General features: G+C 32.4%; 1 protein-coding gene across 3 annotated transcripts; it reads right to left on the bottom strand.

Annotated features, from left to right (window-relative positions):
• Positions 1-9,135: 9,135 nt before the first annotated feature.
• LOC139873010 (uncharacterized) lies at positions 9,136-15,424 on the bottom strand. Of its 3 annotated transcripts, XM_071860936.1 has the most exons (17): positions 15,291-15,424; positions 14,971-15,161; positions 14,459-14,581; positions 14,320-14,362; positions 14,007-14,068; positions 13,620-13,715; positions 13,364-13,418; positions 12,645-12,744; positions 12,070-12,262; positions 11,817-11,967; positions 11,697-11,734; positions 11,383-11,449; positions 11,206-11,310; positions 11,060-11,085; positions 10,170-10,965; positions 10,012-10,061; positions 9,136-9,470 (listed from the first exon to the last, which is right to left on the bottom strand). In XM_071860936.1, the coding sequence occupies exons 3-17, from the start codon at positions 14,508-14,510 to the stop codon at positions 9,334-9,336; spliced, it is 1,971 nt and encodes a 656-aa protein (XP_071717037.1). In that variant the 5' UTR covers positions 14,511-14,581; positions 14,971-15,161; positions 15,291-15,424; the 3' UTR covers positions 9,136-9,333. The 3 variants fall into 3 exon arrangements, with proteins under 3 accessions (XP_071717037.1, XP_071717038.1, XP_071717039.1); XM_071860937.1 differs by lacking the exons at positions 14,007-14,068; positions 14,971-15,161; positions 15,291-15,424 and having other exon boundaries at positions 14,459-14,543; XM_071860938.1 differs by lacking the exons at positions 14,007-14,068; positions 14,320-14,362; positions 14,459-14,581; positions 14,971-15,161; positions 15,291-15,424 and adding an exon at positions 13,968-13,991.
• Between the last annotated feature and the right edge of the window lie 1,203 nt (positions 15,425-16,627).

Below are 16,627 nucleotides of genomic sequence, written 5' to 3'. Positions count from 1 at the left end.
CAGCCTCCTTCCTACTTTGCTCAATCCGTTTTCCAGTTCCAAGACTTCTCTTTTTCTGCGCTTTGCCAGCACACCTATTCATTATCATCAAACTTTTACTGTTAAGGTCGTTTATAGTTTTTTTTGCTGCTTCATCAGTATTTTTCCATTTTCGGAGAACCAATTCGTAGTTCGAAGTGTTTTTCAGAATCTTCACATTCAAATTAAGTCCAAAAGATATACGTTATATATACACATATAACTGTTGGCGTAGACATGCTGCGAGATTTCAAAATACTGATTGCTAATTCCCAATGATTCGTATGAAAATTCTCATTACAAGATGCGAAGTAGTAAATGATGGGGTTTCAATGAATAATTATAATGACTTTTTGGAGAGGCTAAAGTCAAAGGGTAATGAAGTTGTTGATACATCTGTTAATAATATGGTGGAATGTAAAAGGTTCCCTGATAACGATGGTATATATCTCAAGGTTATAATAAGGTTAGTCTGACTGAAAAGTCGAAGTTGACTTGCTGGAGCTGTGACAAAACTGGCTACTTTGAATAGGAGTCGCAAAGTTATTTTTGCTAATAAATGCTAAAGAATCTTATGCGGATACGTTGTTTAAACTTTTACTTTGGTTTCAAGAGTTTTTCGGGTACATAACTGTGGGTAACATGTGGTTGGATCATCATCTCGATTGCTCATCATTCGAAGTGTCTTCAGAAATTTTCGAAGGGTTTGAACACAGATTGTAATCGTTAACATACATTTGATGTTCTAACACAGTTTTGAAGTCAAAATATAGCTTGTGAAAGATGTAAGGATCTAAGAGTGATGATTTTGGTCATATCTCAAGTTGAATTTTGAGATTTCAAAATCAGAATATGTAATTAAATTTTGAATGAGTATGGTTGTTTTGATTTCTATAAAAGAATGTATATTGTTGTGAAAGTAGGGAGTATAATGGATGATTTGCTGAATCAGATTCGAAGAATGTAATATATTAATTGTGAATTTATATATCTCTCTGGTATTACCTACCCGTTAAAAAAAATTCACAATTAATATTTTGTACAAAAGAATTTTATTACAGTCTTTATGAAAATATATATATGTATATTTTCTTCAGATGTAACATAGATTTAATGAGTTAATGTTAAATTAAACTCATTTGATTTACGGTTGAAACTAGAATTGAATAATCCCTAAAGGCTTTAAAAAGTACATAACTTTTACACAGTATTTCTTTAATGACATTGAAATTATGAATCAATACTTCGTTATTTGTTGATGTATGATGTTCGGTTCGTGGAATTCTTGTGAATTTCGCAAAGTACGAATGATGTTATCTGAAAAGTTTCGGGTACATCGATGATGAAAGTGTAAAATCAAATATATACTTGATTTATTATGAATTGGAATTTGTTGAATTGCGACAGAGATTGTAGTTAACGCTGGTTAAGTTGCGGTCGAAGGACGTACATTATTGCATATTTGTAATATGAATTAACCAAGTAGTTAAGATTCACACACAATAGCTTAGCACGGAAAGATTTATTTTTATTTCAAAATATATAAAATATACATATAATTTCTTCAAAGGGAATGAGTTAATTCTTCATAACTCGTTGATACAATATACGGGTTATTGATTCATAATGATGTCCATAGTGATTCTTGAGCTGACGGAGTTTGTGATATTATAGGTGTTGTTGATTCTGATGTTGACTGTACTGATGATGCTGGTGACGCTGACGGTACTGTTGATGCTGTTGGTAAAACAAGTTTAGCTTGTTAATCACACACCATTTTTGTCAGGGTTTCTACTCTTCCTTCTATCATTTTGGTTCGCTTAACTGATTTATGGTTAGGGCTAGATTAGATAATCTCTAAGACTTTAGAGATTACATAATCTGCGCGGAATATTTCTCCAATGAAGTTATGAATTAATACTTCGTCGGTTATTGTTGTTGGTATTCCTTTGTATCTACAGGGCGTATGACATTGGTGCTCGTGGGACAGAGTGTAAAGTTGAGGTTTACGACGTGGTTGTGGTTGGGGTGGTAATGGTACTATTGGCGTTGATGATGGTGTTACTGGTTATGCTGCTGATGCTGCTGCTGGTGTTTGTAATCTCTGCACCATATTCTCCAAAGCCACTACCCGAGCGCGAAGCTCGTTGACTTCTTCTATTACACCGGGGTGATTGTCGGTTCGGACGAGCGGATAAATAAAATCTAAAATTTGATGTAATATATAATCGTGATGAGATACTCTGGAAATGAGCGAGAAAATGGTGTTTTGAACAGGTTCGCCGGTAAGTGCTTCAGGTTCTTCATCAAGAGGGCAATGTGATGGATGGAAGGGATCACCTTCTTCTTGTCTCCAATGATTGAGGAGGCTACGAACCCATCCCCAATTCATCCAGAATAGGTGATGACTGATTGGTTGATCTATTTCGGTCACACTGCTTTCGGAGCTGGAGTGGGATTCCATTTCGAAATCCGAGGAACTTGAATTAATGATGAATTCCATTTCGTACGATTGAATAAGGATTTTTTATTTTATTTTTTTCGATATGAAATCATTTTCGGTTATCGGATGGTATTCTAATTACATAGAATATCCATATATATAGAACAAAAGATTTCGTAAATTACGGAGGAATTTACGGGATATATCAGGCAACGTTTACAGTAATAGATACGATAAGATATGATTTAGCAGATACGCTAAGATATGAATTTTTGTCTATACACTATTCATGCAATCAATGCAGCAAGACGTGTCTTAGACTAAAAATGATAAGCAGGTAATTTCCTGAGGATGATAAGTAGTTAATTTTTGACACAAAATGATAAGCAAAACTATTGACGTGCAGACACGGTCGAAGTCCAGACTCACTAATGCATCCTATCGACTTATCTGTTAGACACACTAATGCAGACCTGGTTCGCTAAGACCACCGCTCTGATACCAACTGAAAGGACTCGTTCATATACATTATAAACGATTCACAATAGTTGATTACATTGCGAGGTATTTGACCTCTATATGATACATTTTACAAACATTGCATTTGTTTTTAAAAGACAATCTTTCTTTATATCGAAAATTGACAGGCATGCATACCATTTCATAATATCCACTATCCAACTATAAATTGATTTAATAATAATCTTTGATGAACTCAATGACTCGAATGCAACCTTCTTCGAAATATGCTATGAAAGACTCCAAGTAATATCTTTAAAATGAGCAAATGCACAGCGGAAGATTTCTTTAACACCTGAGAATAAACATGCTTTAAAGTGTCAACCAAAAGGTTGGTGAGTTCATTAGTTTATCATAATCATTTATTTCCATCATTTTAATAGACCACAAGAATTTCATTTCCAGTTCTCATAAATATACGTCCCATGCATAGAGACAAAAATAATCATTCATATGGTGAACACCTGGTAACCGACATTAACAATATGCATATAAGAATATCCCCTATCATTCCGGGATCCTCCTTCGGACATGATATAAATTTCGAAGTACTAAAGCATCCGGTACTTTGGATGGGGTTTGTTAGGCCCGATAGATCTATCTTTAGGATTCGCGTCAATTAGGGTGTCTGTTCCCTAATTCTTAGATTACCAGACTTTAATAAAAAGGGGCATATTCGATTTCGATAATTCAACCATAGAATGTAGTTTCAATTACTTGTGTCTATTTCGTCAAACATTTATAAAAGCGTATGTATTCTCAGTCCCAAAAATATAAAGGGTAAAAAGGCAAATGAAACTCACCATACTGTATTTTGTAGTAAAAATACATATAACGTCATTGAACAAGTGCAAGGTTGGCCTCGGATTCACGAACCTATATTAATTATATATATTTATATGTTGGTCAATATTTGTATAGCAATTTAGGTCAGGTCATAGTGTAATCCTATCCTATAGTTCGAGTCTGACTCTACAGTATAGTAACATGTTATATTACTCATGCTCAATTAAGATTCTAGTAAAAGGTGACGTGTGAAACAACGTAACACAAATGGTTTCATAATCATAAAATAGTATTTTAGGTTTTTTTTTTTTTTTAGAGAAAATCAACACAAAAAGTTAACTGAAAAGTTAACAGGAAAAGTCAAAGTTCAATGTCAAAAGTCAAAGGTTAAAGTCAAAAGTCAAAGGTCAAAGTAAAAATGAGGTCGCATGCAAATATATAATAACTTATACAAAAATGATTTTCGGTCAAACATGACTAAACGGGCCACTTCAGCTATTTTTAGAAAAATTATCGGAACTCCGATTGATAAACGGCCAAAGATAAAAGTTACACATTACCAAAAAGATTAAGCATAAATATTACAGAAGTAAACTAAACCTAGACAACTCGTAGTTGCCAACGCGTTTTCGGCGTTTCAAAGTTAATTTTTCAGCTTTAATAAATTTACAAAAGTGACCGAGTAGCCTACTTTGGAGATTTTTAGAAAATTCCTCAAAACTCGTATTGACAAACGGTCAAAGCCTGCAAATTCTCGTTACCACAAAGATATAACATGATTTTTGGCAAGAGTAAACACATATCAGGTCGACCATGACAACTGATACAAAACTGACATTTTTAAATAAAAAAGTTTCAGCTCTTTTTAGAATTTTAAAATGTGACCAAACCGTCAACTTTGATGATTTTTAGAAAAATCGTCGAGACTCGAATTGACAAACGGCCAGAGTCGTTTGTTAGACCTTACAGCAAAGAATTCGGTGGTATTTTATTTATATATGAAACAACGCAGATCAGCGAGAATTTCAGTTCCCATTTCGACATTTCATCAAAATTTGCAAAACTTCTTTTGTCCATAACTTGACAACCGTTCAACGAAACGAGACGTGCTTTATATGAAAATTCATCTACTCGACGAGTAGAATCCAAATAACCACTTTTTATAACCCAAAAAATTAGTTCACTAATTATCATCAGCAATTTTAATTACGAAATTAATTATGCAATTTGTTTATTTCATAACTTTCTAACCGTTACTTGGATTCAAGTGATTCTTAAACCAAAATTCAACTATTTTTCGCTAGCTTTCCAACGACATGCATATCTTATACCTTATCTCAATCGTATATGTAACTAATTCAGGAATCAACATAACCTATCTAATGGCAATATCAAAAGTACAAGCATGCATAATCCTATATACTCGAGCACTAGTCAGGGATACACTATTAGTATGTAAAAATTAAATTATGAGTACTCACATATCAATATTGAGATTCAATATTGCAGGAAAGGTACGTAAACGCAACGGAGATGATAAACACTATATTGACCTCACGAGCATACCCATGAACCATACTCAATCACCTCCATAGCTATAACCCATCATTTCCTTAATCCTATCCCACTCGAAAAAACAACTTCGAAATCACTCGAACAGCACTCCGTCGTAATATTTTATGTATACTAATAATATCTTGAGATAATACGGAGTAAATATATATATGTAAATCGATTGAGAGAGTTTAGAGAAAACTATTTTCAAGTTTCTATGAAATAATGAAACCTATTGAATTCTATTTATAATAGATTTTTGAATTATTAAAGTGAATTATTAAAGTATGAATTATTAAAGTGAATTATTAAAGTATGAATTATTAAAGTGAATTATTAAAGTATGAATTATTAAAGTGAATTATTAAAGTATGAATTATTAAAGTGAATTATTAAAGTATGAATTATTAAAGTTAAAGTAAAGTAAAAATAAAGTAAAGGTAAAGTTTAAGTATAGTAAAAGTGTAAAACTATGTACGTATAATACGCGTATAAATATATATAATATTAATTTAAATCATTATATATATTTAATAAAATAAAATATAAATATCGTTATCTTTATCATACTAGTTAAGTAATGAGTTGTCAAAAGTGGTTCTAGATATTTATAAAAGTTATATACGTTTTAATAATAAAGTTCTTTTTAAACTGAAAACGTTTTTGTACGTTTGAAACTAAATAGATCAATCGAGTCTTTATGAGATTCAATCTTCCACTATCCTTTGTCTAGTTCTCAATGATTGACAATTTGTTCATATTTATAAATCACTTTACCATTTTCCGAATATTGTTAAAATGAAAAGATTTCTCAAATCAACGTGGGACTTTCAACAGAGACTTGTAATCATAATTTAATATATCTGATAATTCAATCATTTGATCTTATCTTCTAATTCCATTGATAAACATTTTAAAACAGATACAATCATATAAAGTATTTAATCTAATATTTTGTTTACGTTTCAAGTTATAATATATATACACATATACATATATAATCATATTCGTTTAATGGTTCGTGAATCGTTGGAACTTGGTCGAAGTTGAATGAATGTATGAACATAGTTTAAAATTCTTGAAATTTAACTTAACAAATATTGCTTATCGTGTCGGAATCATATAAAGATTAAAGTTTAAATTTGGTTGGAAATTTCCGGGTTGTCACAAACGGGGTCAAACTTAGTTAAAGTCACGATTTCTCGGATTTTTTGCTAATTTGTAAGATTTTCTTGTAAAATTCATAATTTCTAAGATTTTCTCGCCCATTTCTCGGATATTTTTGTAAAATCTCGTAAAAACGTATATAAATATACATATATTTATGTTTTTATGTATATTTTTATTAAGAAAACTATAAAGTCAACGTAAGTCAACGTCCGAGCTCTCCCCTAGATTATTCTGAGATGCCGAGATCTCGCTAAAAGGTCCAAACGAGATCTCCCCGAGATCTGAATTCTCCAACCTTGCTCTATATATACATGTTATACTTACATGACTTGTAATACTTGCATATTTAACACTTATATATTTTACTTTTATGTTCTATTACTTTACTTTGTTAAATGCTATATTTATCTATACATATAGTAATGGAGTATACATGTTCCATGGTAAGGTTTCTATTTTATCTACTTTACTTATATTTATTTACTTTACATAACGGAATTCATGGTTCTTTCTGGTCGGAGGTCCTTTGGAAGCAGTCTCTCGGTCCTCTAGTATAGGGAGGGACGACTTCTCTAACTCGCGGACCGATAGTTATCCGTGGGTGGAGGAATGACTTCCCTTTTACTCTAGGGTAAAGGAAATACTCTCTACATCTAACCTCCCCATACTCCACTTTGGTGGAATTGAGTATTGTTGTCGTTGTTGTATATGCATGGCTATATTTATATTTAGATATTATCTATATCTATAATCTATATCTATAAATAGTAATATATAGTATATAGTATCTTTCTAATTATTAGATTATGCATTGAGATTATACCACTTATAAATGACATTCAAAATTTTTAAAGATAAGTAGTGATTTTCACATCATTTTTTATGCAGCATATACCAAATATCACATATTTATATTTATAGCATATATAGGGGCCGACTCTGACCATGAAGCATACGCACAACCACTCAGGGCATCATACAATTAGGGACGTCAAATTTTCATGTATGATTCCAATTTGTAGCTGAACTAATATGATTTTCGAACAATACAATACAATTAAACAATGTTCTTAGATAAAATATATGATTTATATCATAAAAAATTAAAAATTGATGTTAAATTTGAAAGAAAAAAGAAGCCGAACTTGCATTTTCACGGAGATAGCTTGTGGAAATATTTTGGAAAAGATTAGTCTAATTGGTCTTCACACCCTGAAAACTATCACGTCAGACTTTTACTTTTTCAATGTTATTTTTAACACTTGCAAGTATTATCTATATGGGAAGTGATATGTACACAACTATTTTTTCCACATACACAACCAAACATGTTTTACAGTGTTGTACTGTATAATACTGTAAAACATGTTTGGTCGTGTATGTGTAAAAAATAGTTGTGTACATATCATTACCCTATCTATATTCATATTTTGTCCTCTATTCATATTCATATTATTATTATTATTGTTTATCAATTTTATTATAGGCCTTTCATATGATTCAAGCAATATGATAATCTTTTTTGATAATTATACATACAAATGTGTGTACAAATATTACAAATTTCCTTAAAGAAGATATACAAAATAGTATACTACTAATAAAGTTTGCAAAAAAATTAGTACTACTTTTTATGTATCTATATTTGAATGAAGTTAGAAAACTCAAAGTTTCTTTTTCTAAAAATAGTGACATAAAATAGTGACACATTAGAAGGTACGGAGGAGCCGGGACATAAAAAGTGTTTTTAGAATGTTTTGACTAGAGCTTTAAAAAGTACAGAACCAACTCTGAGTATATATATAAAAAAGAAAATTAAACTTCGCTCTTAATCTAAAATAAGGGGTAACAAACCCTCTCGATATAAATGAATTAAAGTAGTAATTTCATATATGTAGTACATATAACTTAATGTAATGATGAATAGTGATTCATACATAATATTTTTTTCCCATACAACGTAGCATTTTGTATAACATTTTAAAGCATATTCAGAGATATATGACTAAAATTAGTAGTGTGGATATTCTTTTAACAATTACACTCAAATAGACTCTCATGTGATTTTTCTGTTTTTTAATTAAAATACAAGACTCCAAAGCTACAATTTATGACTAAAAAAAAAATTCAAGTATCAATCACACTAACCCCTTGGTTGATTTTTCTAAACCTCAAAAGTGATGTGATGGAAATTTTAAGGTGTGAAAGCTATGGAAAAAACTACTACTTTTGTATGATATTTTAGAACCAGATTGGCTTATAAAGTAGCATAGGCACTCTTTTGAGCGACTATATATTTCTGTTCACAATTTAGATATATTCAAATTGTCGAAATTGAGTTGTGATCATTCGATTCACAAACCAAATTATACTCCGTATAATTTTGAATTACTTTAGTTAAACTTTTTTAAATAGTACAAAAAAGTATTAACACTAGACTTATCCAGAGAGAGTTCCTATAACGACTGACAAAACAAAATCAACTCCAACGACAAATGACAATCAATTAGCTAAGGTTTATATGGAGATGAAGAAACAATATGCTGTTAAATGGTGACTTTTCTCGTCGGAATATGCTTAATCGGGATGTAACTGTGTCTCAATGAACACTAATGGACATTAGGAAACAATATGTTGATACTCAGTTGTACATGGATATACAAAAATGTTCCTAGCAATATGTAATAGGAAAATTTAGGAATTAAGACTAGCTACATATATATATTGCATTTTTATGAATTCTATTGGTTATTACAATAGAATGTAAATGTTATCAGTTCCATCAGAAGGATCATACCTACTTAGAAGTGTTATGTACGGATAGTTTATCCAAATTTCTGTACTTAAAGAATTTGAAGAACAAAACTCCCAAGCATCATTACCTTATGATAATTGGCCAAATTGTTGTGTGGCCCTTCATGTAAGAAAGATTCTTTTCCATGCCCACATTCCTCTGTTTCTATAATTTCAAGAGCAGGATCTGCCGATAAAAAGAAGTATCACTACCGAATTCAGTCAAAACTAGAGGTAATCCTGCTAAAAGTTTACTTAGGAAATGGATTAATTTGGTATGAATGTTAACTCTAAAGGATCAAAAAAGAAACTTTAAAAAGTTAGTTGTCCAACGGTTGCAAGTGATCGATGTGTATTTAAATTGCTTATTTCATAATAAGTTTGATAAACGAAACGAAAATATCCTGATATTATAGTTTTTTACATGTTTAATATGATAGAGAATTTTACAGAAAAGTATCAAACCCACTGTTGACCTGACCTGCAAAAAAACTTCCTATTTTGGACCTGCTTGATCCATCTATCAGGCCACTTCTGGTCATAACATATTAGCGATTTTTAAATATATAAAAGATACAAACACTGCTGATGGGCCAAGCCGATAGACCGGCATTCAAAAACCACCTTTTATTACCAGCTTAACCCACCCATATTGCCACCTCTGATCTAAACACAAAACAATATCACATAAAAAGCAAAACGAGCATAGAAGAAACTTGGAAGTCTACCTTTATGCCCATTTTGTCTCAGGAGAGAAGTTTCTGTACCATCTGCTTGACTGGATTACCATATACAGCAATTTAGGACACCGCTTAAAAATTCTTTAACAACCAATGTCAACAATAAAAAAAGGAGACAAAAGAAGCATAATACAACTATGACTTACCCTTTTAGTTCATCGTGTTCTTCCAGATTCTGTGGCATCGCGACCGATGACGACCCCCCATCAGAACGTAAAGGAGACAGTGCAACATTTGTACCGGGAGTAATTTCTGGAGTTTTAACTTTTGATTCCTCAAACTGACTATGGCTATCTTCCGAATCCAAAACATTCATCGGTGTCTCTTTTGTTGAGGATGAGTAATTACTCTGATGAAGTGTGCTGCTGATAGCTGGTAAAGTTAATGATCTGTTTTCACCAGTGCTAACACTCTCTTGGAAGTTAATCGTACTAAAATCTTCTTTTTTGAAATCACTATTAAATGACTCTTGGTGAAAACATTCTACATCGGTGCTTTTGATAATATGAGACGAGTGAATGGGACTAACTTGATGGCTGAATGCAACTTTCGGTGAAAAAAGATTGCCACTGAAGGCATCATGGTCTGACCTGGAAGACGATTGTTTGTCATCAACGTAAACTTTCGGATAAAAATCTGGATCAAATGGCTCTTCAGTCCAATGTTTGTTATCAAAGGGGGATTCCTGTTTGGTGACAGATACGGTCTCACTATTGAATTGTTCTCCAAACATCCAAACATCATCTGAAGTTGGAAAATCGGGCATCCTGTTGCGTGTTCCCGAAAAAAAACCGCTTTCTTGTTGCCCGAATTCCTGGTCAAATGTACTCCTTTTTGTACTGAACTTATTTACTGCTGGTTTTCTGGAAACACCTACAGGTGCTCTTGTTTTCTGTATTTCGATATCGTTAAATGATGTATCCATCACTCTTTCATGCCATACTATATACATAAAAAAAACATGTTTTTAATTTTGATATCTAAGAAGATAAGACATAATCAGATAATAAGAAGATGGAGTTTTTCAATATGTTACCTGCACTAGACAAGCATGAATCTTCGCTGTACATAAATTCATCGATATTTTAGACGGGCAATGTGAAAAATGTGTCATAGATCATAGATAAATCGAATGAAATAAGAAGAAAATCATGTAAGTTATGTTGTATATCAAAAGTTGACCTGAAAAGGCTCAATCGGTCTCTTGTATCTTCTTTTTGAAAAGAAGGCCATGCTGAACAATGAGTCATCTCACTAAACTCGCAGTTGTTACTTGTAGTTGGATAACTGCAATTGCTGATGTTCGTTAGATATATACAAGCATTATATATGAGTTAACGCATCAAAGGAGTGGCATACCCTGTCTTATCTGACGCAATGAAATCACAACCATGATCCGTTTGTCGCTTATATGGAGAAGATACCCCTGATTAAGTCAAAGGTAAAATGCCTCAAGGCCTCAACACATATAAAAAGATATTTAAATTTTTCATCACAATTACTTTTTGTTGTTAGATTAATAATATATTCATCTCATCCATGTCATTAAGGGAGTTTGCGTTTGTGTGATGTCAACACTCATCATAGGGATTTCTAATAGTGGTACATTCTGGACATAAAAAAAAAAAATAAAGGAAATAGAAACAATAAAATGTTAAAGAAACAAAAAGCACCTTGTTTATTGAAGCTCTTGGCAGTTTTCACACTATCCCTGCAGATATAACTTGTCAGTTAAGACCCAAGTAAAACAAAACATAAATATGGATATATAAAAGTAGCAACTGAATATAAACCTGTTTCGCATATGAAGTCCTTCAAATGAGAATTCTGGCTTATCATATTTCCTTCTTCTGGAAACATAGTAATCCGAATCATATGGCCAGCTCTTTCGGGATATGCCATAATTATCATCAAAATAACTGTCATCTAAAAAGCTAGCTTCATCTGGAAAGACAGAAAATTGAAGTGCTGATAAAACCCCCTTTATACATACGAATATACGCAACCTTACAATTCTTAATAGCTATAAAATTGAAGAAAAATTACCATGCCATTTAAATCCATCCTGCTTTACCCTTCTATCTTCATCATCAGTGAAAATATATCTTGCATTCTGCATCAACCTTTCTTTTCCAACAGTTGTCTTCTGTTTCCAATTATGACAAAGTTCTTCTATATTAGAAGTAAGATTTAACCGAGTGGCGTCAGTTGGTAAGTCAACACCAAAAGCTGTATCATCCTACAATAAAAACAGTAATTACAATGAGTCACTGCAAGACTAGTAGATTAAAAGAACTGAGAAGTGATGATCAACAAGAAGACTCTTAAACAAAAAGACAGTTGTTATAGTAAGTTTTACTAAATAATTTTTTAGTAATATCAGGACAAAAGGAACGGGTTAAGTTAGTGTGATTGTGTACGTAAGGTAAGTTCTTGAAAAGATGAAGCTTATTTGAGATGCTAGAACAAAAACAAGAGTGACGCCGATTTCCAAAATTCAGGACAGGCAGATTATTGTAAGGCCATGACAAAGAACCTGTGGAGTATAAATTGCAAATAGAAAAAAAAAAAAATACATTACAAGATTGGAAAAAGAGCAATCAACTGTAAAAAGATCTCACCAATTCACTCAATTGGTCGTCCAGACTAGAATTAAGGTTCTTGAAGGAATGGAATCCCTTGGAGATTTTGGGTGGTGCAGGACATCCATAGGAGAAGTTTCTGTGACAAAAAAATGTGATTTTTTTTGGAAAACAGACAAACAAAATTTGAAGTGCTGAATAGATATTCATCATAATTCACATTTTCTAGGAGTAAATATAAGAATGAACTCAAGAATACATAAAAAGTTACATAATAACAACAGAAACAAAACAATCACTATAATGTGTCATTTGTTACAAAAATGGTAGATAAGAACTAAAGCATGTTTTCTCATTCTTATCAATATGTTTACACCCACCAGTGATCTATTATCTATATATGCTGAAATTTTGTAGTTGTCCAGTGAGGATGAACACTTACACATTGTATTTCAGTTGTAACAGAAGTGTATATGTGAATGCCAAATTGTTGAGTCACCATACTAGTCAAAACACAAATTTTAAAGATAAAAAATCAACTCTTAAACACCAACTAGTTAGTTTAATGAAGTTCTCTAACAGTTAAATTTGAAATTTAAGGGGCTATAATATTGACTATCTGATAAAGAGCAAGCAGCTACAATGAGAACAATTAGAACTAACTAGTAACTACACCCAGCACTACAAGTGCAGAATTTATGATATGCATTTGAGTACGTAAAATCATAAACAAATACAAAATTAAGCCTAATAGTTACCTTGTAGGATGTTGTGGTGAATGAACTGGAGTTGCCATTTCTACTTTTCCTAGACGTGAAGGGATAGGACAGAGTTCAGATTGATATATGAGTGTCAAAACAATAACAAGCTTCACAAATCTATACTCCATAGTAATTTAGTAAATTTCACAATAACGTATTACTGTCTGTGGAGATTATACTTATAAATTAAGATACAATAAAAAGTGAAACTATCATGAATCTTCAAAAATGCAGGTCATGACCCATTATGTACCTTCAACTGAAAATGCAACGTGATTCTCAAGTACCATGTTTCCTCTTGGACTGCTATTTTGCCCATCATCACTGAGCATATCAATAACAGACAACTCTGGAAGATACAAACAAGAAAACGAGAACCAAATTATTAGATTAGACTAGGAGCTGTTGATAAGCTAAAGGGTCCAAACATCATAGAAACTATGACCACTGTGCTTAAAAAAGACAGTTATTAATAAAGCTTTAGATAATCCACTTTTTCTGTTACAAGTACTTATTACATGCACTGTAATGGCTGTAGCAATTAAGAGTGAACAGTGGACATCAGACATGGCAATTGACTTTAAACATTAAGAAAGCATACATTAAAGGATAAATGCTTTCTTTGGTATCGTTTACTCACTGTACTCGGTAGTCGTCTTCAACTGATCTTTGGCATCACTCCTTTCTGAAGCACCTTGGTGACTATTTGAAAAAAATCAAACAGAACCTTAGATGCACCAAAAAACCAGATTCACACAAGGACAGAACACCCATGTAGTGAGCAGTAAATAAAACTACATACTATGAAAAAACACAGTATAGTATACTGCAAACCATGCTGTTCGATCCCACATGAAATTGTGTATAATTTAGCAAACTAGTCATGAATAGACTTTAGTATTCAACATGGCTATAGGTCAGGGATGTTCATATGCGTGCAAAGATCTGCTTACCCCTGGCAACATGCTGTCTCTTCCAGGTTATTGGATGCAATTCCTGATAAATTCAAAGAATAAGGGCTCAAGATGAATAACCGGTGTGCCTAAAAAAATATAGACATGTGAGAATAGGGAAAAGTTCAAAATTACATACTAGTTTCCCTTATTTCAAAATGTTCAGATGGATGGAGGTTTTTGGTTTCCATTTGACTCGCATTTGGACATTGCGCAGTTTGATCATTTAATGTTGTATGTTCACCATTTGGCCTTCCCTTTCCTTGCAGTTTTTTAAAAGATCATAAACAATATAAAGTTCATCGTAAGCAAATGGATTGTTGAATATAGATACTTGAAAAGAACTTCTATGCAGTAAAAACCTAACAGAGCATGCCCTATCCGAGAATAAAGACATATTCAACAAACCTAAAGAAAATTTTCTTATTGTTTATCAACATTTTGTTATCATCTTTTATGGTAGAGACTACTCACAATAGCTGGTAAATTGTTGTGAAGAATTTCAATCAACTTGCTTAAACATGTAAGATACACAACCTCCATGACTGTTATCAAGTTTTATACTAGGCAAGTACACAAAGACATCAAATCGTTCAAGAACACAGCTAGCTAAGAAATGACACCTGAAATGGATAACGATTAAAATGGTACCTTCTGAGGGTCTGGAAGTGCAATCCTGACCATTTTTTGATAAGTTTAGCAGACTTTGAACATCAAGAGATCTATTATTTTCATGAAATTGTGTGTTTGGAACCCTTTTATGGGAATAGCTCTCTAGCCCACTTATATTCTGCTCTTGCCCTTGTTGTTGCCGTTTTCTTTGTTCAAAATATTGTTTTTGTCTGGTAAAGCAAATGTAAAAACAATCTAATGTTAGCCATGAGTTACTTATAAAAGCACCCCCTCAATCTTTGTTTGAGGACATCCATCACATTGTAGACTTGTAGAGCCAAATGACATACAGAACATACCTTTTCTGTGTTGACCTTCTTGACTGGAAATTTCCTCATATGAGCACAGCCAGAACAGGACAAACAAACACGATTTAATTTGTTGACCAAATAAATGTTTTAGAAGCTTATCAAAACATATATCTAATCGGAAGAGTAATACAACCATTTAACTACATGATAAGCTATTATTATCAAACTATGACATGGGATAAAAAACTACAAGTTAACAAGTAGTTGGGTATGATCTACACACACACACTATAGATCTTTATTATCCTTAGTCAGTTTCTTATTAACCTACTCTAGAGCCATTGCTTCTGCTTATGGCCTTGATTAAATATTCTTGATTAGGCAGATTTCCAGACATCTTTTGACACCTTATCTCTATTATGTCCCAAATCAAAACATAGCTGTGGTCACCTTCAGTATCATCCCCTCGTCCACCCACTAAATGGCACGAATTGTATAAAGCGGTAAGCACTTAAGCATGCCACGAGATGAAACCCACACATAGAGGCTGTATCCTAAAATAATGGTATCATGTCACCTATAAGTCTATAAAGAAACTAACCTACGAAAGGTCTAGCGATCAAACTTACAGTAAACAAAGCCGAGATGACTGAATATCAGTATGAGACGATTCAAGATATTAGGTGCAGCAGAGTATATTAATAACAGTTGAACAATAAAATCATTACACATAACTGATCCTTGATGAACAATATTGTACAATTGCTAACTGCATTACAAACTGAAAAATTCTCGACACTATAAGGGAAAGCAATTGGTTGCCAGAAACTTACAGTCGTGACTTTCCGCCTTGATCCTCCCATCCATTGTAACATTTTTGAATGTGGATTATATCTCTAAGTCCTGACAAATGCAAAGTAAATATAACAGTAAGACATTATCGCATACACAAACACCGGTAAGTCAATCTAACAATATTCATACAACTGAAATAGCAGTATAGCACTAAGATGATCAAATGTATTGATTGCTAGAGCTTCAAAAGTTCATTTATGTATTCTGTCCCAATAAAATATCAAATCCTTCAATAACTAGCAATTACAATTATACTGAAGCATGAGAACTTAACAAACCTAACAGGTAAAACTGTAAATAATTCAATATAAAAATCCAGTATACCTGTAAATAATTACAATAAAAGTTCATTTATGCACGACTCATTAATTTCGTCTAGGTTTATCAACTTAAATCACATTCAGGTAACGATATACAGATTTGTATCATGTATCTATAGAACGTTAATCATGATAGCTGCGAATATCAAATACACATTAACTATGCAAACGATTCAAGCTAAAATTAGAAGCTTACCTAATTTACGATTT

Source organism: Rutidosis leptorrhynchoides, chromosome 10, assembly GCF_046630445.1.
Source record: "Rutidosis leptorrhynchoides isolate AG116_Rl617_1_P2 chromosome 10, CSIRO_AGI_Rlap_v1, whole genome shotgun sequence".
NCBI classification, from domain to species: Eukaryota; Viridiplantae; Streptophyta; class Magnoliopsida; order Asterales; family Asteraceae; genus Rutidosis; species Rutidosis leptorrhynchoides.
The sequence above is the reverse complement of the archived record's forward strand: the minus strand, read 5'-3'. Positions and strand labels throughout refer to the sequence as shown.